Genomic DNA, 27,934 nt, shown 5'->3' on the forward strand with positions numbered 1-27,934 from the left:
CCCCTTGCGCCACCTCGCTTGCCGCATTCGCACAGCTTCTTCTCCTTTCTGGCCATGGCTTCGTCCACCGCCTTCTTTTCATCGCCGGTCGCAGCCTCCAAATCGGCCAGGTCTTCACCTGCTCTCGCTACTCGCTTTGCGTCGCCTTTGCCTTTTTCACTCCGCATTCATCCCCGAGCGTCGCCATCGAACCTGCGGCGTCTGACGGTCGCCGCCGCCCTCCAGGTAGGGCAACAGGAAACTGTGAAACCCGTTCCCTCTTCGACGCCTCCGTCCCTTCCTTTCCGAGTGGGGCACGGGTTCGACCTCCACCGTCTCGAGCCGAACCTTCCTTTGATCATCGGAGGGATTGACATTCCCCACGATCGGGGTTGCGAGGCGCACTCTGATGGTAAATCTGAATAAGATCAGAGATTTTTGAGTCTGATTTGCGGTTTTTTTAGGTTTGTTTTATTTGGTTTTGATCGTGGTGATCTAAGGGGATGTGTTGCTGCACTGCGTGACCGATGCGATCTTGGGGGCGTTGGGGCTTCCGGACATCGGACAAATCTTTCCGGACTCTGACCCCAAGTGGAAAGGCGCCGCCTCTTGGGTCTTCATGAAAGAAGCTGTGAGTTGGTTTTTCCATTTGATTTTCTTCGTCTTTCTTTTCCGTATCATATTTCCATAATAAAAAAGTGACTTTTTTATAGGATCGTTATTCAATTCTTATGTTTGGATTTAAATGCTAAAATAGAAATTGGAATTCCATTTCTTAGGTTTGGAGTCGATCAGTGTTCTAAAAAGTGTTAGGCGGCAGGTGGGTGCCTGGGTGGTTTTTTTTAATATTTAAATAATTATAAAAATATATAAAATATTTTATAATATCTAAAATTAATCAAAATATGCATAATTTGTTCAACATACAATGTAAACAACAAATTAACACAAAATAACTTATATAAGCCTATATCTCTAATTCTTTTTTTAGTTCATCTTCATATTTCTCCTACGCTTCCTTGTATCATATTCAAACTCATAATCCATGACATCTTCCTCTTCTTCATCCGAAACAAAATTTTCTTCGTGGAGTTCTCTTATATCTTTAATATTTGTCTCAACATCTTCATCTCCACTGTCAACAATCCATCCTTGTGTTATAATTGCTTCACTAACAAGCAGCAAATCAACTCCTTTACTCCTTTATCTTATTGTCTTCTCTTTTTATTTATGATCTTGACATAGAATTGAACATAAACTAAATTCTTCAACCTTCCGATATCCAATTTATTTCTTTTCTTTGTATGAATCTACAACAAACAACAACAACCAAGCCTTTAATGTATGAATCTACATTAAAGAAAAGATTAATATTGAATACATATTTAGACATTTGGTAATTAGTAGTTAGTATACTATATATAATAAGTAATTAAGTACTTACCCCCTCAAAAGTACTCAAATTTCTTTGACAACCAGAAGAACTTGTAGTTAAAGAAAGGATTGTTTTAGCCATCTTTTACGATTTGGGTACACCATTTCTAAAAAGATACCACCATCCAACTAAATAAAATCAAAACAAACAATAACAATAAGCAAAATCAAGAAATAAACAATTAAAATTACAAAATAAAGTAAGCAATTATTACTTATCATTTTTTGTGCATCTCACCATAGCTAATGCTCTTCCAAATCCCCATGCTTTGTTGATATACTTCAACAACTCCATATTTACTACCTCACTTGGCTATCAATATCATCGGAAAAGAATGCTTTAACGCAAGTGAAAAATCCATTCGTGATTACTTCTTCACTTCCTATGCTCCGGTCATTGAAGGAATAATAAGGGTTCAAGAGGTGGGGCACCAAATGTAGTGGACTATCAAGTTGATTACAACTTTTCTCATCAATAATAGTGGATGATAGTGAAGTTTTTGATTTTTGAATGTCACTTTAATCTCCTCTCTCGCTCTTAAGTAATTCTCCATACACAAAACACATATGGTTTCTTATTCTATCAACAAGACGAAGCACCTTAACTAAAGGGGCAAACACCTTCAAGCAAAAACTTACCCCATTTCAAAAAGAGGAACTCCAAGCGGTATTATATATCGCCTTCCCCTTTGCACTCTTTGAATATTTGCATGCATTCCATTCTTCACTAGCAATCATAGCTCTTAGTTCACCTTTCTTCTATATCAAGCTTTGCAAAGTTAGAAAAGCGGTTGCAAATCATGTTACTCCCGGCCTCACTATGTCCCTTTTTTGGTAAACTTTCTGATCATTGACAATGTCTTGTGAAGTGCATAAATAAAGATTGTCAAGCTCTTTCTTTGCCTTCTCAATCACCCCTTTAAACTTAGGTTGGTTCCTAATTCCTTGAAGCATGAGATTCATGGTATGAATTGAATATGAAGTCCAAAATATATATGGCCTCTTCTCCTTCAACAAATCTTTTACTGCTATATTATTCGAAGCATTGTCCGTTACCACTTGAACTACACTTTGGAGCCCAACTCCTTCAATGCACTTGTCCACATATTCAAATATATAATTCCTTTTGTGTGCTTCATCCGATGCTTCCATAGAAGAAAGGAAAGTTATGTCTTCTTTACAATTGACACATAAATTGTCACGCCCCAGGTAGTCCCTGTCAGAAGAAATTTCGGCAACATCTTCTCTGTATGGGTGATAATTTGAGACTTATATACATTGCCCTCAGGGTTCACACTCATCAGCCAACACGGCTGGAACAATAACAATAAAATATAAGCATTCTATGCAGTTTATATATTCAGCCTCCGGCTGACACAACCACGCAGTTTATATAATCTGAAAACCTACTCTACTACAACGACGGAAAAACACAAAGCACCACAGAGAAACTATCGCAGCGGAAAACATAAGTAGTAGACAAAACTCGATAAAAGATCCTCGAGTACAATCCTACGTCACAAGTATATATAAATACATAACAAGGAACCAAAAATCTAAAGAGTAGAAAACCGTCGCGAAACAAAGTGGTGGGGGACTAGCAACTGGAACCTCCTGACGACCTCAAATAAGAAAATATCAACGGGATGAGTTCAACACTCAGCGGATACCAAGTTGACATGCATAATAAGAAATAACTAGTAGTAATAAATATGTGTACAGTCTCCTGAAGTAATAGAAAATGCAAAACTGTAAGAAAACGAGAAACTGTACTCACCAGGACCTCCTATCAGAATAATAAGGTCGTTAGACCAAAGGTAACATGTCCCTGTATACATGTCAAACATATTCGTCCATCCAATATGCAGCAAATAAAATGCAGCAAACACAAGCAATAAATACAATCATGCATATGATGCCAATGATATGTCCTGGTCACCCCTGAAGCCAGTCAGTCATCTCACACATGATGGTGAGACCGAGTGGGTAGGGCTATGACAACTGTGCACTCTGTCATCACTGCTCCTTATGAGTGACCGAGTGGACAAGATGCTGTCGAAATACACCTATCCTCCTATCCCAAATCATAAGTGGGGGAGCTCAATGCTCTCATCTCCCTGAGCCAGTCCAGAGGAGGGATCTCTGTCGGCTATCACGCTGCGTCACCACTACCCATGAGCGGACCAGCGAAGCCAAACAGAGCAATTTGCTACAACACACCTTGCCTGAATAAAACCACTAACCCATGAGTGGTTGTGTGTGCAGATCCATGTAACTGGCGATGTGCTCAACAATAATGGAGCCGACAATCGCTCAGCATGCAATCATGCGAGATAGTGCATGACACTAAGCATAAAAATCCTGACCATATCTACCTCCATAAAACATGTACCAAAAATAAATGGATCAAATAAACAGATCTAGGTACACGGGTCAGATATGGTAAATGTCTAGTCCGGTGTATCACAAGACATGGTATATCACTACCTCTATGAGCATAAATAATCATGGCAATAAACAAGAGGGTATAAAACATAAATGCAGACAGATAAAAACATGCAACAGGTATCATGTAGTGACATACCAAAGCAAAGATAAACATAATTATTACTAGCGGCTATAACCTACTACGCATATCAACATGACATTATCAAAAGAGATAAGTCAAGGTACCCGCCTCAAAATGGAGATCGCCTCCTAAATAGACCCCACGTCGAGACGCCGTCTCGAATCAAAGTCATGTAATATCAAACATATAATTTTAACTAATTCCAAATGTAACAAGCTAAACTAAATTCCTAATTTCATTAGGAACCTTCATTTGGATTGTCTTAAACAATCCAACCAAATTAACTAACCCAAATTGGATCCCACATACTCATTTATCAATCTAATACAAACTAATCATCAATTAACTCATCTGTTAATTACCTCAACTCATAATAAATTCAATTCCTAACCTTTCTTAGCTTCAAATCTGTGTGCGCTATAACAACAGAAATAATTCCTCTACTCCTTACCTCAACACCAAGCCTCTCCGGTTTATCACAGCCAAATAGGGCAGAGTAGCTGGTCCTAAGAGGTGTTGTTGCCGGATTTTAGTAGCTAGATCCCAAGAGACGTTGCTGCCAGCGTTTCCTTTGCCGGAGATCAAATGGAAGGTGGCTGAAAGATTGTTAATCGAGAAATAAACCAACCCGGCAGTAGAAAAAGAGAGATTAGGAAACAACAGCAAGAATTGGGCAGTCTGTCCTACCTGAGAAATTGGCAGCAGATCTGCGCCGACGAGGGAAAGAACGGGGATCCAACCGAACGGAGAAGGATGGTCGATCAATTCCCTCATGCTCGACTACGACGGATCTGTTCTGGCTATGACCCGGGAAGGAGAAAAAAAAATTGCCGATGGTGGATCGTCGGCTAGGGCTCAGGGGCTGGAGTAGCCCGAGTCGGTGGTTGGCAGTGGCGCGCAGAGAGAGATCTAGGCTCGAATCTCTGCCCTTGATCGAAGATCGTCCCATGTAAGAGGGCGGCGACAAGCGTTCGGATTTGTAGGGCACGGGGTTTCCACGGAGAGAATGACCGCAGTGAGGGAGAAAGGGGCGGAGGTAGTAGCGCGAGGGCCGCTGCTCGAAGCGATGGGTTGGATCAGGTGGTCGATTAGTGGATTTGTGATGGCGAGGAGGAGTCCTGGCGCCGGTGCCCAACGGGGCGGTAGAGCAGAGATTAGGGCACGGCTCGGTGGGGAAAAGAATTCGCGAGAGGGAAGACGAAAGAAGAGGAGTTGTGTCCGGCTTCTTTGGCATGGCTTTTGTTCGCGAGGAGGAAGGGGAAACGTCGAGGTGGCGCCGTCGGTTAGAGGAGCCGAAGAGAATCGGGGAGATAGGGACGACGTCGGGGAGAAACGGAGGAAAAGAAAAAGAAAAATAAAAGGAAAAGAAAAATAAAAATAAAATTTTTCCTCGTTCAATGGGGTAGCCTAAACAGGCTTTCCCGTGGCCCAATAATTGCCCCCGTTAAACTCGTCATACGAGCTCCGAAAATTTCCTAGAAAATTTCTAAAAATTTCGAAAAATTCCGTTAAGGTTATTCCTCTATTTAACCTTATTATTTAATTAATATTTATTGTCGTATTTTACACAAATTCATGATGTTTCTTCTTTTCTGATCAGTCCAAGCATCGATCAAAATTGAGCAACCATTCAAAGCTCATTCATAGACTTTTAGTTCTATCTACCTCTTCCTTCAATAAAGACTCCCTTAATAGGTATTGAGTTGGAGGACAATAACCAGGGCCAAAATGACAAACCGCTTCCGCAAACCTCTTGAAGCTATCATTGTCAATGGCATGAAAAGGAACACCAAACTCGTACACCCATCGAGTTAACAATTGGTGCACACTGTGTCCTTTGCTTCCAAAGTGCATTAATAATATTTTTTGTTGTTTTGCCTTCTTACTTCCACTCAATGAAGAATCAGGATCAATAGTGGATGCAAATCGATCTATAGGGCCAAGAGTAAGCAGGTTTCTGGTCCCTAGACTCCCTTCGTTTTCCTTATATTCTTCAAGAACAACTTCTTCTTTCACCTATATTTCATTCATATTCTTTTGTTTTTTTTTTGTTTTTGCTTCTTCAATGACATTCTTACACTTCACTTTATCCTCATTTGAATACTTCTTACACGTGGCAACATTTACAACATATTGTTTGATCTTTTTAAATTCCACTACTAGTATTTTTTCCACACAACTCATATTTCAACTTATCCAAATTTTTAGGATCCACCAAGTCCGCAAATTTCCATCCAACATCATTCAAATTATGCTTCAAAGGGGTGTCAATCTTCGACATTGAATTAGATGCTTCAGAAGATATAATATTCGACATTTTACTATACAAGTCAAAAAGTATCAATATCAATTTTAAAAAATCATTAGAGTCCAGCAATGATTATCAAGCATTCAAAAAATCAATTATCAATTCAAATCTCCAAGCCCAAATCAAAGAGTGAACCAACATCACCTCACTCAAAGACAACATGGGGATTTGGGTTGATTTTAGAATGCAACAAGCGAATGCATTAATCTGCCGTAAGCTCGAAAATGGAAAAAGTGAAAACGGATATAGGCTACTTGGAGAGGTAGTGCCGAGACTAGGAGAAAGATATCTAGTCTCGGTTGGGGTCGTGGTTGTCGATACCGCAAGGGGAAGGGGTTGGCGTCATGGTTTTCAAAGCCTCCACATAGGAAAGGGCGTTGGGTAGAAGCGTGGAGCCGACAACGAGAGCGATGGGATCCTCTTGAGGGTCTCCCTCTCGGCGTCGGTTGTTGAAGCCACGGGGGGCAGGCGTCGGGCAGAAGCGAGCAGTGAGGAAGCGTGGAGCGTGAGAAAATGTGAGGAGATGCAGATTTTATGGATTTCATTCTCTCCCATTTTTAATTTTTTAATCTTTTAATTTTTTTTTTAAATTAGAATTAAAAAAAATTAATCGACCGCCCTTGCCTAGCGGCCGATTAATGCGGCGACGCCTAGAAGCGGCGCCTTGCAAAAGGCCGGAAGGTGACCGGCCACTCACCACCTAGGCGGCCATAGGCACTCGAGTTGATATATATGTTGGGACACTCCGAAGCTAGGGGGGTGAATAGCTCTTCACGCCTGCTTGCTTGCTTCGTAGATGTTGTTGCAGCGGATAAACTTGAAGCGACAAACTCCCCAATGCTAACACTAGAATTTACTTAGTATCCACCTCAAGAAGAGGTAACTAATCCAAGGATTCGCACACTCTCCATTAACAAAATCACTCCTTTTCGAAAACAATCTGGAGGTGGAGAAACCTCTTACAACTCACACAAGCAATACGACTCAAAACAAGAAGTAAATACACAAATATAAATGAAAAACCTTCTTGCTTGATCTCTTGTTGCTTGTGAATGCCTCTTGTAAGCTTGGAAGTGCGCACTTCAGCCCTAAGCTTCCAAGAACTGTCAGAGAATATGGAGTCAAGAGTTCTATTCGTTTGAACTCGTCGTCGCCTTTATATCTCCACTTCTAAGGCTCCCAATCGATTAGGCCTGCTCTCAATCGATTGCCGCATCAGATCCGTGCGATCCCAGCCGTCCAAACCTTGCAACTTGTGCAACAATCATATCCTAATCGATTGACCAATCAATTAGGGAGGCTTAGGGAGGCGCTGATCGATCGACTGATCAATCTAGGGTGCCTCTGTGCTCTCGCGCCCTCGCGATAGAAAAAAGAAAAAAAACTTCCCTAATTGATCGACTGATCAATTAGAGTGTCCTAATCGATCGGCTAATTAATTGAGAAACCCTCTGTACTCACGCGATAACCGCCCAATCGATCGACCGATCGATTGGGCTTTGGCCAATCGATCAACTGATCAATTGTCCAACCCTATCTCGCTAAACCCAAGCCTAGGGTTCCACATCCAACATTCGGTCAACCGTGACCTGTTGGAACTTGCCTGACATCTGATCGACCTTGACCTACTGGGACTTCGTCATCAAGTATCCGGTCAATTCTTTGAGCCACTTGGACTTTTCCCTACATGCCAAGTGTCTGTTCAACTTTGACTCACTTGGACTTCCAAACACTAGATGTCCGGTCAACCTTGACCCACCTGGATTTATACTGTCTGGCTTCACTCACTAGAATTTTCTCATTGTCTAGCTTTACTCACTAGGATTTTCCTCCTTCCTAGTTTTACACACTAGAGCTTTTCACCTGGCTTTATTCATGAGGATTTTCCTCCTGCCTAGTTTTACACACTAGGGCTTTTCACCTGGCTTTATTCACCAGGATTTTCCTTCTTCCTATCTTCACTTGCTAGGACTTGCCCTTACCTAATCTCCAATTAGGATTTTCCCAATCAAGTATCCGGTCAACCTTAACCTACTTGACTTTTCTTTGCATCAAACTAGTCAAACTTTGACGGGAGGGGAATTACTCCAACAATCTCAATATATTATCCAACATCGAAACTCAAAACATCACGACTCAAGCTTGAGCCAACTCAAGCTTAGTCAACCTGGTCAACCTTGACCTAGGGCAAATTGCACCAATTATCTCTCCCTTTTTGATGTTTGACCATGCATTTAAGTTAGGTTAATCCCATAGCCTCAACTTCTTCTTCATGCCAAAGCATGAATGAGGGTTTCCTTCATTCTCCCCCTTTCTAAGAGGGCAAACTCCTCCTTTAGGTAATGAAAGTCTAACTTAAACCATACATTCTTCCCCTTTGGCACACATCAAAAACTTTCTTCCTAAAGAGTTATCCACATGTTGTTCACAACCTCACTTGTTGTTCACAACATTACAATGAAGGTCTCATACCCTTCATTGTACCCACATGCTCAACCTAGAGCATATTTCCATCATCTAGTGCTCAACCTTGAGCATTCACAATAATAAAGGTTTATAACCTTCCATGGTTTCGTTAAAAATAAATTCATATCTTTAAGGAGCAGCTCCCCCTCAAAACATGTTCTAAACTTCTGTCATTGCACCAACAACGACTTGGAATTCCTAAACCTTTAGAAAACTCAAAATTTAAAGTTTTGAGATTCAAGAATCAATATTGAATGCAAACCTCATTCTAAACTTCAAATTAGTTTCCTTAATCATTTCATTCTCGTTTTCATCGAGAAAACTACCCTTAAATTTTTGTAAATAAGGTTCATAGGGTTAAGAATGATTAATCTGACTAAATGTGGCTTAAATGAATGAAATTAGACTTTTTCAACCAAAATAGTTTTTCCAATCGATTGAAGTTGGGACTCAATCGATTGAAGCCTTTCAATCGATCAACTGATTGATTCAACAAAGCTCTATTCTTGGAAAAACTCTTGAATCGATCAACTGATCGATTCAGTCAGGGTTAATCGATTCCAAGAGTTACTGTTTGCGGAAAACTCAGTTCAATCGATCGGCTGATCAATTGGATTTCTAAAATTTCTGATTTCAAAATCAGACTGAATTTCAGAAATCTTTAACTAATTCTACATTTATCAAAAATTCACAAAATTGTGTAAACATTAGTTATGTCATATACTATCAAGGAAAAATAGTTTTCTATGAAAATACATCTCATTTTTAAAGATTGACACAAACTTGGAAACTATTGAAAACTTCAATGTTTTGCTCTAGTTTGTGTCTAACTATATAAAGATGATTTCTATCAAAAGATAGCCTTCACCAAGGTTTTCCATAAGTATTTTGAAATGATTTTCAAAACCAATTTCCAATCATGTTCTTTGGGCTAAATGCACATGACAGCCTTCACCAAGATTTTCCAAAAGTATTTTGAAATGTTTTTTAAAGTCAATTTCCAACCATGTTCTTTGGGCTAAATGCACATGACTTGTACACTAGCTTTCCCAATGATCGGATAACACATAATCTATGTGTTTTGATGAAATTAAAACTCAAAAATATGCACTAAATCAACATCTTGAGTTTATTTTCATCCTCTTAACATCTCACTTGTATCTAATATATACTAAAACACATACAAGCCAACTTATAGTCCTCGTGAGATGTAAGTATTGGTTTTGCCTTAAACTAAGGGATCATGTATTTCTATCTAGACATTTTAAAATTGATCATCCACTTAGGATGTTCATCTTTAATTACAAGAAGTTAAAATAATGCATAAAAATGATTATGACAAACATCAAAATGAATATTTTTCAAAAGAAAACTATTTTAACTACACGATGTATGGATGATATGATATGGTATTTTTGTTTTTCATAACAAGTATGAATGTAAATTTATGATGTCATGGCATATGATGGGCAAACAAAATAAGGTAATTTGGCATAAATAATATATCTAGATTATCTATCTAAGTATCCCTAATTAATTGCTAAACCAAAATTAATTCTAAGTTGCTCCCTTTTTCTCTCAAGAAAAATGTCAAAATCCCAACTTGGCATCTTTTTACCTCTATCTTAATAATGTCAATTTTAATTAAGTCCAATTCCTCAAATTTTGACACATTTTTCTCTTTCAAAGAGTAAACATTTAAACCTTCTCATTTTTAAGGAGTACAACTACCTTGAAAATGCCCTTCAAGTATCAACTTCTTCTAGGTTAGGTTAACTACCCTTCCAAATTGAGTTGACACTCTCTAGATTCATCTAGGGTGTAGAGAACACACTCCTAGGAACCCAAAATCGATTGGTGCTCCTTGGGTGTTCTAGGTATTCACTATGAATAACTTCCCTAGTTGATCTTTCTAGGCTTCTTAGAAGCCTTGGTCACACTAGATTCCTCTAAGTCCTTTCCTTGTGACCTTAGGCTTCTTAAAAGCCTTAGTCACATTGGTCTCTTCAATGTTAACTCTAAAAATGACCTTCCTTGTACCCTTGACTTGACAATTTGACCTAGGGTTAGTTTCATAGCTATATGGAACCCTATGGTATGAAGTCATATCCTTCTGCCCTTTTGGTTTGTACCTCAAACCTCTATGGTCATAGAATGACTCTTGCCTATCTATTCCTAGGTTATGCTCATTTGACCCTTTAAAAATGGTTTTCATTCTTTTTAGAGTCTTTTCTAATTTATCAAGCATTGACCTCAAGGCTTGGTTTTCAATCCTTAAATTCTTAGATTTGGATTTTTCTTGATTTCCTTAAGCATTTTTATTTTTAGACATATATCTAAAATCCTTATAGTTCTTATCTAATTTGTTATCTATCTTTCTAGCCTTAGGTAGAATTGTTTTAGCATGATATGGTACATATTTTTCCTTAACTGTATCATGCTTCCTATTTTCATGATAAATAGCATGAAAGCAATATAGATTATTCCTAGCATGCTTTTTATCATTACTTAAAGGAATTGCATCAATAAAAAATACCTTGGGTTTGCTCTTTGAGAGCTCCCCTTTGATTTGAGTTTCCTCCTTAGCTGTTGGTTGATTTCCTCCCTTTAGGACATTGACTTCGATAATGTCCCTTTTGACTACACAAGAAGCACACAATGTGCTCTTTGCCCTTCTGTAGGCCAATCTTCTTAAGCTTCTCCTTAGCCTTTAGTGTCACTTGACCCTTCTTCTTGGTCAATTTTGGACATTTGCTCTTGTAATTGTTAGGATCTTCGGATGCGGCTAGAGAGGGGGTGTGAATAGCCGACCCCAATTTGCGTTTCTTCCTACGAATTAGGTTAGCGCAGCGGAAATAATAACAACAGAAACGAGAACGAGAAGATCAAACCTTAGACGCAGCGATGTAACGAGGTTCGGAGATGATACTCCTACTCCTCGGCGTGTCTGTAAGGTGGACGAAGCCTATCAATCCGTCGGTGGATGAAACCCCGGATAACCGGCTAATATGAACTCCTTCTGGATGGAGAAACCTCACCACAAAGTCTTTGCAATAGCAAAACAGAGGAGTACAACAATAGAGGAAACAAACAAGAACAATATAAATTGTAAACACACTTGCTTGCCTTCTCGTCGGAGTCCGTTGATGAAGCAGCAGCTTCACGGCTCCAGCAGCTAGAAAACCAGCACGAAGCTCACGCGAAGCTTTAGCAAACCGAGAGCTCAGCAAAGCTCAAGAGGAAGAAGAAGAATTAGCAGAAGCAACTCTTTCAGTGTTCTCTTTCGTTCTTCACTGTAGAGGCCTTATATCCTCTGGTATCTCCCTGCAACCTGCGAAGAAGAACAGACGAAAACAGACGAAGCAGAGATAGCCGTTGTGTTGCAACGGCTAGGCCTGGACCGATCAGGCACACTCCTGATCGGTCCAGGAGTGTTCTGATCGGTCTTGGGACCGATCAGGCCTTAGGCTGATCGGTCCCCAGACCGATCAGCCAACTCTCACAGAGAGTTGGCCTCGTCTCTGATCGGTCTGTGGACCGATCAGGACTCAGGTGGATCGGTCCACAGACCGATCCCCCCTCTTTCTTCTCCCGATCTTCTTCGCTTCTGATCGGTCACCAGACCGATCAGGTAATTCACAGAAACACACTGTTGGTTACTGATCGGTCACCAGACCGATCAGTCAACCAGCGTATCACTGGATCGGTCACCAGACCGATCCAGGTTTAGAGCTCCCAGCCCTAAACCCTACCTTGTCCGGAGAACGAGCTACCGAGCCCTCTCCGACTCCATCCGGTCCAGAGAACGAGCTACCGAGCCCTCTCTGACCTAGTCCGGAGAACGAGCTACCGAGCCCTCTCCGACTCCATCCGGTCCAGAGAACGAGCTACCGAGCCCTCTCTGACCTAGTCCGGAGAACGAGCTACCGAGCCCTCTCCGACTTCATCCGGTCCAGAGAACGAGCTACCGAGCCCTCTCTGACCTAGTCCGGAGAACGAGCTACCGAGCCCTCTCCGACTCCATTCGGTCCAGAGAACGAGCTACCGAGCCCTCTCTGACCTAGTCCGGAGAACGAGCTACCGAGCCCTCTCCGACTTCATCCGGTCCAGAGAACGAGCTCCCGAGCCCTCTCTGACCTAGTCCGGAGAACGAGCTACCGAGCCCTCTCCGACTTCCACGTCCGGTCCAGAGAACGAGCTCCCGAGCCCTCTCTGACCTAGTCCGGAGAACGAGCTACCAAGCCCTCTCCGACTTCCCATGCCAAGTTTCCATACTTGGACTTTTCCCGTGCCAAGCTCCCTGCTTGGACTTTTCCGTGCCAAGCTCCCTGCTTTGATTTTTCCACGAATCAGGTCAATTCAAGTCGGGTCAACCAGGTCAACCTTGACCAAAGATTGCACCCATAATCTCCCAAGTTTGTATCCTTGTCAAACATCAAGATACAACTTCAACTTCTCTATTCTCGTCAAACATCAGAATAGAACTTTTCTATTCTCGTCAAACATCAAAATACAACTCGAGTCAGGTCAACTCGAGTCAGGTCAACCAGGTCAACCTTGACCTAAGGTTGCACCAACAATCTCCCCCTTTTTGATTTTTGACAAAAACCATAATCAAGTTAGGTTAACCCGATAACCTAACTTAGGTTTTTCAATGTTCTTCCTTGAACATTCTCCCCAAACTCTAATGTTCTTCCTTGAACATTCTTTGGACATTCTCCCAAATCATTCTCCCCCTTTTTGACACACATCAAAAAGAGTGAATCAAGGTCAAGAGTTTCCTCCTAATGAAAGTCCCATACCTTTCATTGAAACCCTTAATTTCCCCCTTGATATTAAAGACATTACCAACTTAGTGAAAACCCCATATCACTAGTAAAAACTCCCCCTAAAAGTCAACTCCCCCTTGACCATTGCACCAACAATGTCTTGGAGAGTTTCAAACCTTTAGAAATCCAAAACACAAACTGTGTTTTAACTTTCAGCTGAAATTTCAGACAACACAGTCGAAAATCAGCATTTTGGCACGCCCGATCGGTCACCAGACCGATCAGGAGCTCCCTGGATCGGTCCAGTGACCGATCCAGCATCCCCTGGACCGATCAGGAAACCTCCTGATCGGTCACACATCTGATTTCTGAATTTCTTCCTCCCGAAATTCAGAAATCCCTACAAAATTACAGAAAATTCCAATAATTATAAAATTTTGAGGATACATTCCTCATAACATATACTATCATGGAAAAATAGTTTTCTATGAAAATAACTTCCATTTTCAAATCTTGATACAAAGTTTAAAAACTTTGAAATAGTTCAAGTTTACCTCTACTTTGTATCAACTTGCTCAATGATGAATGCTATCACTAGAAAAGCTTCATCAAGGTTTTTCAAATCAATTTTGAAATGATTTTAAACCATTTAATTTAGGACCACAATCTTAGGGCTAAATGTACATGACTTGTACGCAAGCTTTCCCTATGATCCTCCATTTCGAATTAGGTTCATCTAGCTACAAGAAATATGCACCTTGATCCTAACTCATAATCCTAATATCTCACACACATCTAAGGTGTATCAAACACATCTAAGTCAATTTTGATGTGAGATATGAGTTTAGGTCATCTTAGGCTAAGTTTTCATGCATTTTCTAAACAATAATTTGATCTCCATATCAAATTGTGTTTTTATCTTAGATCAAATTAATTGATCATAAATGCAAGATATGATGACATGACATAAAATAATATCATAAGTGGAACATATGTGTCAATGTCATGATGTCATGACATAAAGTATGAAACTTAAATAAGGCATGACATATAACTAACCTAAGCATTATCATGATATTTCAAATGATAGTAAATTAGATATGATGTCATGACATGGCATATGGCAAACAATACATGACAAATAATATATAAAGGTATAGAAAATACCTAATTCTAGCCTTAGTTGCCATTTTTGATAATTTTGATCATTTTGCCATAAATTCCATATTCCTAAGTGTAATAGACCTAAAATCATATACTAAAGATTTTTAGATCACTATGTGCCAATTAGATTGACCCTAGAGAATTCCTCGAATATGGTTGGCACATGCTAATCATCTTAGGAATAACTTTCCATTTCATTTTCAAGGCTTGATTACACCTTGAAAATTCCTAAAGTGCCACCTTTTGCCATGATTAGGTTAACTACCTATTCAAGTAAGGTTGACACACCCTAAACCATCTAGCGTGATGGAATCACGCTCCTAGGAACCCAATACCTATTTGAGCTCATTGGGTTCACTAAATATTCACTAGGGATGACTTCCCTAGCAACCCTCCTAGGCTTTAAAGCCTTGGTCATTTGGGACTCATCAAGATCAACTCTAGGGGTGACTCCCCTTGTGACCTTGGTGATGGTCTTCCTAGCCCTAGGTCTTGTTCCATAATCGAATGGAACATTATGGTAAGTGGGCTTGACCACTTGAGACTTAGGTTTGTGACTTAAACCTCTCATGTCCTTGGGCTTTTGCTTTTGACCCTTAGACCCTAGAGTTGACTTCTCCAAATTCTTAAGGGTCTTTTCTAAGGTGTCAAGTCTTGACCTCAAGACTTGATTTTCCTTTTCTAATACCTCAAGTTTTAATTTGTCATTTTTCTTTGAGGTATTCCTAGGCATATGTCTAGTTGTTTTGGGATTTCTACCTAGGTTTTCCTTAACCTTAGATGAGTTAGTCCTAGGGTTGGCATTTCTAGTATTGTTCTTGTCTAGGCTAACATGTTTTGCACCTAAGCAAATGTATCGGTTTCTAAGATTATCATGCTTATCATTATTGACAATTGCAATAAAATTACTAGCATGTGTCTTATAAGGATTGCAAGAATGTGCCTTAAAGGATACCTTAGGGTTTGCCTTAGCTCCCCCTATAGATGTGCTTGGTCTCTTGTCCTTGTGAGGTTGCCTCCCCCTCGGACATTGACTTCTATAATGTCCCCTTCGCTTGCATTGGAAGCACACCACGTGCTCCTTGCTCTTGCGTTTCGGGACTCCGGCTTCCTTGACCTTTGGTGCCGGTGGAGTCTTCCTAATCCTCTTTGGACATTTACTCTTGTAATGCCCATATTCCCTACACTCAAAGCACATTATATGTAATTTACTTGAAATTAAATCGCTTGAGTTACCTAGGGTTGAGGATGGATGTAAGCTCTCTTCTTCATCCCTTCCGGAGGTAGAAGCTTCTTCTTGCACCAATCTTGAAGAAGAACTCTCCTCCTCTTCTTCCATAGATGTTGAGTATCCCTCAACTTCTAATTCCTTACCTCCATGATGTGAGCTACTTGGCTCACTTGACTCCTCTTCATGACTTGAATTGGAGCTCTCCTCATGGAACTTAGCCAAGTTGTTCCACAACTCCTTGGCATTGTTGTATCCACCTATCTTACACAAGATATCACTAGGTAATGAAAATTCAAGGATTTTCGTTACCTCGTCGTTGATTGTGGATTGGTGGATTTGTTCTTCCATCTACTTCTTTTTCTTGAGAAGTTCTCCCTTTCTATCCACCGGAGGAATAAAACCTACTTGTACACAATTCCAATTTGCTAGGTTAGTCATAAGAAAATACTTCATTCTTACCTTCCAATACGCGAAGTCGCAGCACTCGTAGAAGGGTGGAATCGTGATGTCTTCTCCGAGTCGATCCATTCTCTAGCTTGTGCTCCCCCGGGTGTTAATCCGACGAAGAGCAACCTTGCTCTGATACCACTTGTTAGGATCTTCAGATGCGGCTAGAGAGGGGGGGTGTGAATAGCCGACCCCAATTTGCGTTTCTTCCTACGAATTAGGTTAGCGCAGCGGAAATAATAACAACAGAAACGAGAACGAGAAGATCAAACCTTAGACGCAGCGATGTAACGAGGTTCGGAGATGATACTCCTACTCCTCGGCGTGTCCGTAAGGTGGACGAAGCCTATCAATCCGTCGGTGGATGAAACCCCGGATAACCGGCTAATATGAACTCCTTCTGGATGGAGAAACCTCACCACAAAGTCTTTGCAATAGCAAAACAGAGGAGTACAACAATAGAGGAAACAAACAAGAACAATATAAATTGTAAACACACTTGCTTGCCTTCTCGTCGGAGTCCGTTGATGAAGCAGCAGCTTCACGGCTCCAGCAGCTAGAAAACCAGCACGAAGCTCACGCGAAGCTTCAGCAAACCGAGAGCTCAGCAAAGCTCAAGAGGAAGAAGAAGAATTAGCAGAAGCAACTCTTCCAGTGTTGTCTTTCGTTCTTCACTGTAGAGGCCTTATATCATCTGGTATCTCCCTGCAACCTGCGAAGAAGAACAGACGAAGAGATAGCCGTTGTCGCAACGGCAGGCTCGGACCGATCGAGCACACCGATCGGTCCAGAGGTTCGATCGGTCTTGGGACCGATCAGTTTTAGGCCTGATCGGTCCTCAGATCGATCAGCCCTTCTTGCGCCTCGCTTCTCTCGATCGGTCCGTGGACCGATCAGACTTCAGTGGATCGGTCCACGCACCGATCCTCCTCTTCTTCTCCCGATCTTCGCTCGATCGGTCACCGACCGATCGGTAATTCACGTAAACACATGTTGTTACCGATCGGTCACCGATCGATCAACAACAGATCATCGATCGGCCACAGACGATCCGTTTAGAGCTCCCCCTAAACCCTACCTTGTCCGGAGAACGAGCCACCGAGCCCTCTCCGACTCCATCCGGTCCGAGAACGAGCCACCGAGCCCTCTCCGACCTAGTCCGGAGAACGAGCCACCGAGCCCTCTCCGACTCCATTCGGTCCGAGAACGAGCCACCGAGCCCTCTCCGACCTAGTCCGGAGAACGAGCCACCGAGCCCTCTCCGACTTCATCCGGTCGAGAACGAGCCACCGAGCCCTCTCGGACCTAGTCCGAGAACGAGCCACCGAGCCCTCTCCGACTCCATTCGGTCCGAGAACGAGCCACCGAGCCCTCTCTGACCTAGTCCGGAGAACGAGCCACCGAGCCCTCTCCGACTTCATCCGGTCCAGAGAACGAGCTCCGAGCCCTCTCTGACCTAGTCGGAGAACGAGCTACCGAGCCCTCTCCGACTTCCACGTCCGGTCCAGAGAACGAGCTCCCGAGCCCTCTCTGACCTAGTCCGGAGAACGAGCTACCAAGCCCTCTCCGACTTCCCATGCCAAGTTTCCATACTTGGACTTTTCCCGTGCCAAGCTCCCTGCTTGGACTTTTCCGTGCCAAGCTCCCTGCTTTGATTTTTCCACGAATCAGGTCAATTCAAGTCGGGTCAACCAGGTCAACCTTGACCAAAGATTGCACCCATAATCTCCCAAGTTTGTATCCTTGTCAAACATCAAGATACAACTTCAACTTCTCTATTCTCGTCAAACATCAGAATAGAACTTTTCTATTCTCGTCAAACATCAAAATACAACTCGAGTCAGGTCAACTCGAGTCAGGTCAACCAGGTCAACCTTGACCTAAGGTTGCACCAACAATCTCCCCCTTTTTGATTTTTGACAAAAACCATAATCAAGTTAGGTTAACCCGATAACCTAACTTAGGTTTTTCAATGTTCTTCCTTGAACATTCTCCCCAAACTCTAATGTTCTTCCTTGAACATTCTTTGGACATTCTCCCAAATCATTCTCCCCCTTTTTGACACACATCAAAAAGAGTGAATCAAGGTCAAGAGTTTCCTCCTAATGAAAGTCCCATACCTTTCATTGAAACCCTTAATTTCCCCCTTGATATTAAAGACATTACCAACTTAGTGAAAACCCCATATCACTAGTAAAAACTCCCCCTAAAAGTCAACTCCCCCTTGACCATTGCACCAACAATGTCTTGGAGAGTTTCAAACCTTTAGAAATCCAAAACACAAACTGTGTTTTAACTTTCAGCTGAAATTTCAGACAACACAGTCGAAAATCAGCATTTTGGCACGCCCGATCGGTCACCAGACCGATCAGGAGCTCCCTGGATCGGTCCAGTGACCGATCCAGCATCCCCTGGACCGATCAGGAAACCTCCTGATCGGTCACACATCTGATTTCTGAATTTCTTCCTCCCGAAATTCAGAAATCCCTACAAAATTACAGAAAATTCCAATAATTATAAAATTTTGAGGATACATTCCTCATAACATATACTATCATGGAAAAATAGTTTTCTATGAAAATAACTTCCATTTTCAAATCTTGATACAAAGTTTAAAAACTTTGAAATAGTTCAAGTTTACCTCTACTTTGTATCAACTTGCTCAATGATGAATGCTATCACTAGAAAAGCTTCATCAAGGTTTTTCAAATCAATTTTGAAATGATTTTAAACCATTTAATTTAGGACCACAATCTTAGGGCTAAATGTACATGACTTGTACGCAAGCTTTCCCTATGATCCTCCATTTCGAATTAGGTTCATCTAGCTACAAGAAATATGCACCTTGATCCTAACTCATAATCCTAATATCTCACACACATCTAAGGTGTATCAAACACATCTAAGTCAATTTTGATGTGAGATATGAGTTTAGGTCATCTTAGGCTAAGTTTTCATGCATTTTCTAAACAATAATTTGATCTCCATATCAAATTGTGTTTTTATCTTAGATCAAATTAATTGATCATAAATGCAAGATATGATGACATGACATAAAATAATATCATAAGTGGAACATATGTGTCAATGTCATGATGTCATGACATAAAGTATGAAACTTAAATAAGGCATGACATATAACTAACCTAAGCATTATCATGATATTTCAAATGATAGTAAATTAGATATGATGTCATGACATGGCATATGGCAAACAATACATGACAAATAATATATAAAGGTATAGAAAATACCTAATTCTAGCCTTAGTTGCCATTTTTGATAATTTTGATCATTTTGCCATAAATTCCATATTCCTAAGTGTAATAGACCTAAAATCATATACTAAAGATTTTTAGATCACTATGTGCCAATTAGATTGACCCTAGAGAATTCCTCGAATATGGTTGGCACATGCTAATCATCTTAGGAATAACTTTCCATTTCATTTTCAAGGCTTGATTACACCTTGAAAATTCCTAAAGTGCCACCTTTTGCCATGATTAGGTTAACTACCTATTCAAGTAAGGTTGACACACCCTAAACCATCTAGCGTGATGGAATCACGCTCCTAGGAACCCAATACCTATTTGAGCTCATTGGGTTCACTAAATATTCACTAGGGATGACTTCCCTAGCAACCCTCCTAGGCTTTAAAGCCTTGGTCATTTGGGACTCATCAAGATCAACTCTAGGGGTGACTCCCCTTGTGACCTTGGTGATGGTCTTCCTAGCCCTAGGTCTTGTTCCATAATCGAATGGAACATTATGGTAAGTGGGCTTGACCACTTGAGACTTAGGTTTGTGACTTAAACCTCTCATGTCCTTGGGCTTTTGCTTTTGACCCTTAGACCCTAGAGTTGACTTCTCCAAATTCTTAAGGGTCTTTTCTAAGGTGTCAAGTCTTGACCTCAAGACTTGATTTTCCTTTTCTAATACCTCAAGTTTTAATTTGTCATTTTTCTTTGAGGTATTCCTAGGCATATGTCTAGTTGTTTTGGGATTTCTACCTAGGTTTTCCTTAACCTTAGATGAGTTAGTCCTAGGGTTGGCATTTCTAGTATTGTTCTTGTCTAGGCTAACATGTTTTGCACCTAAGCACATGTATCGGTTTCTAAGATTATCATGCTTATCATTATTGACAATTGCAATAAAATTACTAGCATGTGTCTTATAAGGATTGCAAGAATGTGCCTTAAAGGATACCTTAGGGTTTGCCTTAGCCCCCCTATAGATGTGCTTGGTCTCTTGTCCTTGTGAGGTTGCCTCCCCCTCGGACATTGACTTCTATAATGTCCCCTTCGCTTGCATTGGAAGCACACCACGTGCTCCTTGCTCTTGCGTTTCGGGACTCCGGCTTCCTTGACCTTTGGTGCCGGTGGAGTCTTCCTAATCCTCTTTGGACATTTACTCTTGTAATGCCCATATTCCCTACACTCAAAGCACATTATATGTAATTTACTTGAAATTAAATCGCTTGAGTTACCTAGGGTTGAGGATGGATGTAAGCTCTCTTCTTCATCCCTTCCGGAGGTAGAAGCTTCTTCTTGCACCAATCTTGAAGAAGAACTCTCCTCCTCTTCTTCCATAGATGTTGAGTAGCCCTCAACTTCTAATTCCTTACCTCCATGATGTGAGCTACTTGGCTCACTTGACTCCTCTTCATGACTTGAATTGGAGCTCTCCTCATGGAACTTAGCCAAGTTGTTCCACAACTCCTTGGCATTGCTGTATCCACCTATCTTACACAAGATATCACTAGGTAATGAAAATTCAAGGATTTTCGTTACCTCGTCGTTGATTGTGGATTGGTGGATTTGTTCTTTCGTCCACTTCTTTTTCTTGAGAAGTTCTCCCTTTCTATCCACCGGAGGAATAAAACCTACTTGTACACAATTCCAATTTGCTAGGTTAGTCATAAGAAAATACTTCATTCTTACCTTCCAATACGCGAAGTCGCAGCACTCGTAGAAGGGTGGAATCGTGATGTCTTCTCCGAGTCGATCCATTCTCTAGCTTGTGCTCCCCCGGGTGTTAATCCGACGAAGAGCAACCTTGCTCTGATACCACTTGTTAGGATCTTCAGATGCGGCTAGAGAGGGGGGGTGTGAATAGCCGACCCCAATTTGCGTTTCTTCCTACGAATTAGGTTAGCGCAGCGGAAATAATAACAACAGAAACGAGAACGAGAAGATCAAACCTTAGACGCAGCGATGTAACGAGGTTCGGAGATGATACTCCTACTCCTCGGCGTGTCCGTAAGGTGGACGAAGCCTATCAATCCGTCGGTGGATGAAACCCCGGATAACCGGCTAATATGAACTCCTTCTGGATGGAGAAACCTCACCACAAAGTCTTTGCAATAGCAAAACAGAGGAGTACAACAATAGAGGAAACAAACAAGAACAATATAAATTGTAAACACACTTGCTTGCCTTCTCGTCGGAGTCCGTTGATGAAGCAGCAGCTTCACGGCTCCAGCAGCTAGAAAACCAGCACGAAGCTCACGCGAAGCTTTAGCAAACCGAGAGCTCAGCAAAGCTCAAGAGGAAGAAGAAGAATTAGCAGAAGCAACTCTTTCAGTGTTCTCTTTCGTTCTTCACTGTAGAGGCCTTATATCCTCTGGTATCTCCCTGCAACCTGCGAAGAAGAACAGACGAAAAAAGACGAAGCAGAGATAGCCGTTGTGTCGCAACGGCTAGGCCTGGACCGATCAGGCACACTCCTGATCGGTCCAGGAGTGTTCTGATCGGTCTTGGGACCGATCAGGCCTTAGGCTGATCGGTCCCCAGACCGATCAGCCAACTCTCACAGAGAGTTGGCCTCGTCTCTGATCGGTCTGTGGACCGATCAGGACTCAGGTGGATCGGTCCACAGACCGATCCCCCCTCTTTCTTCTCCCGATCTTCTTCGCTTCTGATCGGTCACCAGACCGATCAGGTAATTCACAGAAACACACTGTTTGGTTACTGATCGGTCACCAGACCGATCAGTTAACCAGCGTATCACTGGATCGGTCACCAGACCGATCCAGGTTTAGAGCTCCCAGCCCAAACCCTACCTTGTCCGGAGAGCTCCTCCGACTTCATCCGGTCCAGAGAACGAGCTCCCGAGCCCTCTCTGACTTAGTCCGGAGAACGAGCTACCGAGCCCTCTCCGACTTCCACGTCCGGTCCAGAGAACGAGCTCCCGAGCCCTCTCTGACCTAGTTCGGAGAACGAGCTACCAAGCCCTCTCCGACTTCCCATGCCAAGTTTCCATACTTGGACTTTTCCCGTGCCAAGCTCCCTGCTTGGACTTTTCCGTGCCAAGCTCCCTGCTTGGATTTTTCCACGAATCAGGTCAATTCAAGTTGGGTCAACCAGGTCAACCTTGACCAAAGATTGCACTCATAATCTCCCAAGTTTGTATCCTTGTCAAACATCAAGATACAACTTCAACTTCTCTATTCTCGTCAAACATCAGAATAGAACTTTTCTATTCTCGTCAAGCATCAGAATAGAACTTTTCTATTCTCGTCAAACATCAAAATACAACTCGAGTCAGGTCAACTCGAGTCAGGTCAACCTTGACCTAAGGTTGCACCAACAGTAATGCCCTTTTTCCATACACTCAAAGCAAATGATATAACTTTTATTATTAGCAATTGAAATTGTTATACCTTTACTTGTAGGGATGCCACATGATCCTCCATTTGATTTTTCTTGACTTGTGGAGGTGGCACCATCTTCTTCTCCATTTGACTCGGAAGTAGAAGCCTCTTCTTGCTCCAGTGTCAATGAATGACGCTCCCCCTCAATCCTAGAGGTGGAGGTCTCTTCATCTTCATCTTCATCCTCATGCACATGAAACAAAGAATATGCTCCCTCCTTGCCTTTATCATTGCATTTTGTTGAGGATGACTCTTCTTCATTTTCTTCCTCTTCAGATGTTAAGCATTTCACAACCTCCGAATTTCCTTCTTCTTCCTCTTGATCCAATGAGTTGCCCTCTTTGGATTTCTCTTGATTTAGTGTAGTGAAGGGTTCTTTATGGATTCTTGTCAACTTGCTCCAAAGCTCCTTAACATCTTAATAATCTCCAATTTTATATATGATGTTGCTCGACAATAAATTGACCAACAATTTGGTCACTTTGTCGTTAGCCTTGCTTCTTATCATTTGTTCTTTTCTCCGATTGCTTTTCTTAAAAATTTTGCCTTTTGAATCCTTTGGAGCTTCAAAGTATTCCAGTAAACCATTGCTTTATCTCCATCATAAAAAAAGTTTTCAATTCTTGATTTCCAAGAATTGAAGCTTGTAGATGTGAATGGTGGAGGCATCCTTGTGTTGAATCTGAGTCTATCTCGGAAATCCATCTTAAAGTTGAACATTTCGATGAAGTCTTTGACATGATGAAATTGGGGCTTCAATTTCTTCTTCATCTAGCTCATTGCCCTTCCAGCGATGAGTCTGGTGAAGAGCGACCTCGCTCTGATACCACTTGTTGGGACACTCCGGAGCTAGGGGGTGAATAGCTCTTCTCGCCCGCTTGCTCGCTTCGTAGATGTTGTTGTAGCGGATAAACTTGAAGCGACAAACTCCCCAATGCTAATACTAGGATTTACTTGGTATCCACCTCAAGAAGAGGTGACTGATCCAAAGATCCACACCGAGCATACTCTCCACTAACAAAAACACTCCTTCTCGGAAACAATTCGAATGTGGAGAAACCTCTTACAACTCACACAAGCAATACAACTCAAAACAAGAAGTAAATATGCAAATACATATGAAAAACCTTCTTGCTTGATCTCTTGTCGCTTGTGAATACCTCTTGTAAGCTTGGAAGTGCAGCAACATCTCAACCCTAAGCTTCTAAGAACTGGCGGAGAAGATGGAGTCAAGAGTTATATTCGTTTGAACTTGTCGTCACCTTTATATCTCCGCTTCTAGGGCTCCCAATCGATTGGGCTTGTTCTCAATCGATTGTCACGTCAGATCCGTGCGATCCCAGCGTCCAAACCTCGCAACCTACGCAACGGTCATATCCAATCGATTGACCAATCGATTAGGGAAGCTTTAATCTATCGACTGATCAATTCAGAGCACCTCTATGCTCTAGGGTCCTCGCGAGAGAAAAAGAAAAAAAAACTTCCCCAATCGATCGACTGATCGATTAGAGTGTCCCAATCAATCGGTTGATCAATTAGGAAACCCTCTGTGCTTACGCGATAACCTCTTAATCAATCGACCGATCGATTGGGTTTTGGCCAATCGATCAACTGATCGATTGTCCAACCCTATCTTGCTAAACACAAGCCTAGGGTTTCACATCCAACATCCAGTCAACCGTGACATGTTGGAACTCCTCATTGCCTAGTCGACCTTGACCTGCTGGGACTTCGTCACTAAATGTCTGGTCAATCCTTTGACCCACCTGGACTTTTTCCTACATGCCAAGTGTCTGATCAACCTTAACCCACTTGAACTTCCAAACACTAGATGTTCGGTCAACCTTAACCCATCTGGATTTCTACTGCCTGGCTTCACTCACTAGAACTTTCTCACTACCTAGCTTCACTCACCAAGATTTTCCTTCTGCCTAACTTCACTCACTAGGACTTTTACCTAACTTCACTCACCAGGATTTTCCTTCTGCCTAGCTTTACTCACTAGGGTTTTATCCGGTCAACCTTAACCTACTTGACTCTTCTTCACATTAAACTGGTCAAACCTTGATCGTTGGAGAATTACTCCAACAATCTTTATATATTGTCAAATATCAAAACTCAAAACATTACGACTCAATTTTGAACCAACTCAAGCTTATTCAACCTAGTCAACCTTGACTAGGGCAAATTGCACCAACAATATAGACATGTTTGGTGTTTATGTAAAATTATTTTATGCTGTGTTTATTTGGAGAGCAATTGAAGAGAAAGGAAATGTTTTTAAATGGAGGAAAATCAATAGAAGGAAAAGGAAAAAAAAAAGACTCAGTTCCTTGATTACTCAGAGCAATACTTCCTGGGAGGCCGATTAGAAGTTGAAAGATTAGGGAAGTTTGTAAGCCAACCTCACTTTTTTTTCTCATTCAGTTCAATCTAGTTGGAAATAAAAATAGGAAGCAGCACCAAACTTCCCTCTTCATTTATTTCCCTCATTCTTTTCATTTCTCTTCTCTCCAAGTAAATGCAACATCTCTTTTCATCTTGAAATACTTTTGTTCTGAATAAGGGAAGTGGCATACCTTCTCAGACAGAAAGTCCAGCATGCTTGCAGAAACCTATATTTTATATGCTTTTTTAGATGAAAAATTGCCTAAAACTTAATTACTTGTTCATTCAAATTGTCTCATTCTTGTAGACTATTCTCTCTCTTTTGAATCCTCCAGCTACCTACCATTTTCCTTTTCCAGTTCACACTGAAGAAACAGGACCTCAAAAATGGGAATTGTTGCTTTTCTTATAACATGAGAAAGATCTATCTTGTAATATTATTATAATATCAGTGACTACCATTATTTTGGGTTTATAGCAAACTCAGGATTACCAATTGTGTTGAATGAGACTATCTAGATTAAGGATTTGGTTGTTTTCACTCAAGAAAAGTTGTGAAACTTAAGATGATTGGAAGTAAAATTTGGCTACGTTGGACTACACGAGACATAAATAGTGGATTCTAAAAGTTAATAGTTAGGTGGATCTAACTTGCCTTCTTGTTGAGATGGAAATTATAAGAAATTGTTTTTCATTTTCACTCTCGTTTTACAATTTGCTTATCACCTTGTTTGCTTTTCCTAGCTGTTCTCCCATTGTCTTTTGTCTTCCTCCTTGAATATCATCTTCTGATGATCATTTGCATCCATATACCCATTCTTTGCACCCTTGTTTTATCTCCTGAAGACAGAATGATATATAATATCTGATTGGGATCTAATGTCAGGGTTCTATTTTAACTTATTAGGTCATACTTAGCTTACAAAATTGTTTGTCGACAAAGAAATGCACACCCGTGGGTTTATTACTATAGTAGGCTTCCATTATGGATTGGTGTTCATGACTATCCTTGTGATGGGCATTGTGCATACCCATTGTTGTACCTTACTCTGTCATCTTTATGCCTGGAGATCAGCCAACTTCTTATCTGTCAAGGAAGCTTGTAAGAGCCGGGCATATTTTTATTTAGTTTATGTGCCTTAATGAATTTACCCACTGGATATGGAGTGGAGTGACAACAGGGCCACACACATAGATTGTTGCCAAAAGCTATTTCAAATTTACATGCAATGTTATCCCCAAAATAAATTTGTATAGATAGATTTGCGATGTATGTGAGCATCAAGCATTTGAAGATAGTTTGATTCAATACAATTGATTGTTGAAGCCCAAACTAACCCAAAAGATAACTAACCTCTTGAATATGAGCCACCTTTCATTCTTCCTGCTATATTTTTGCTAACAATAGATTCCACCTATCACAAACAAATATTTTTAACATCATCGTTGTCGTCGTCATTATTAAGCATGTTTGTTCCAACTGTTTGTATTGCTACAATAATCTTACTTCTCCATCGAACTCTATGCGAGGTCACAACACTCAATGACCTAGCATCACCAAAAGTAGGGTTACACAAAGAATAGGGTAATATTCATGTTTCAACTTTGGTTATCTTAGCCCAACACAATCCTCAACCTTTTTCATCAATGCTATATGCTTAGTCTCATTTAAATTTCGGCTATTATTTTAATTTTCTGCCATGATGGACGGCCTGTTAAAAATAGATGTTATAACATGTAGCTAAAGGGAGTGTATCCTGTAGTACCTCTATTCATTTCAGGAGTAATCAAATAACTAATTGAAAATTTTTACTAGACAACTAATACTAGCTCCATACAGGTGAAACTGATGCATGAAGCTGGTTATGAGCTAGGCAACTTGGATGCTACTTTAATTCTTCAAAGGCCAAAGCTAAGCCCACACAAAGAAGCTATCAGGGAAAATTTATGTAAGCTGCTCGGAGCACACCCTTCAGTCGTAAATCTGAAAGCAAAAACCCATGAGAAGGTTGACAGTCTCGGAGAAAACAGAAGCATCGCAGCACACACTGTGGTTCTTCTTATCCAGAAGTAAAGCTTATATGAGGCATCTTAAGATGAGCTTTATTCGGCGATACTAGACCTATTGATCATCGTTGTACTTTGCATCATTTTGTTTCTTTACTGCACGATATTATTCTTGTAATGCCTGACATTGTCTGAAATCTTTACATTCTTAAATAAAATACATTTGAACCTTCTATCATTTATCATCTATAATGTTAAATTTGTTGTTTGCATGAGAGAAGATCAATACTTGCACCTGAAAATTTCACTTGCTGCTTCTATTTGATCATGTTTTGTGGTGCTACTTAAAACAGTAGTTCAATATGTTTGTTAAATCTGATTTCTGACAGAGTTTTGTTCAACAACAAAATCCTCGTGAGGAGATCCTCTGGATCATTTTTTACGATCTAGAGGATGCTCCTTTTTCATATATTGGTGGGATGCATGATCCCCACTTATTTTATAAATGGGGACTATGCAT

At 41.1% G+C, this 27,934-nt stretch overlaps 1 protein-coding gene across 1 annotated transcript; it reads left to right on the top strand.

The window, feature by feature from the left end:
* On the top strand, positions 1–27,652 carry LOC122006168 (2-C-methyl-D-erythritol 2,4-cyclodiphosphate synthase, chloroplastic-like). The gene is made up of 3 exons (XM_042561554.1): positions 1–391; positions 480–610; positions 27,248–27,652. Exons 1-3 carry the CDS (start codon positions 55–57, stop codon positions 27,479–27,481), a joined length of 702 nt encoding a protein of 233 aa, XP_042417488.1. The 5' UTR covers positions 1–54; the 3' UTR covers positions 27,482–27,652.
* The last annotated feature ends 282 nt before the right edge of the window (positions 27,653–27,934 follow it).

This window comes from Zingiber officinale, chromosome 7B (assembly GCF_018446385.1).
Source record: "Zingiber officinale cultivar Zhangliang chromosome 7B, Zo_v1.1, whole genome shotgun sequence".
NCBI lineage: Eukaryota > Viridiplantae > Streptophyta > Magnoliopsida > Zingiberales > Zingiberaceae > Zingiber > Zingiber officinale.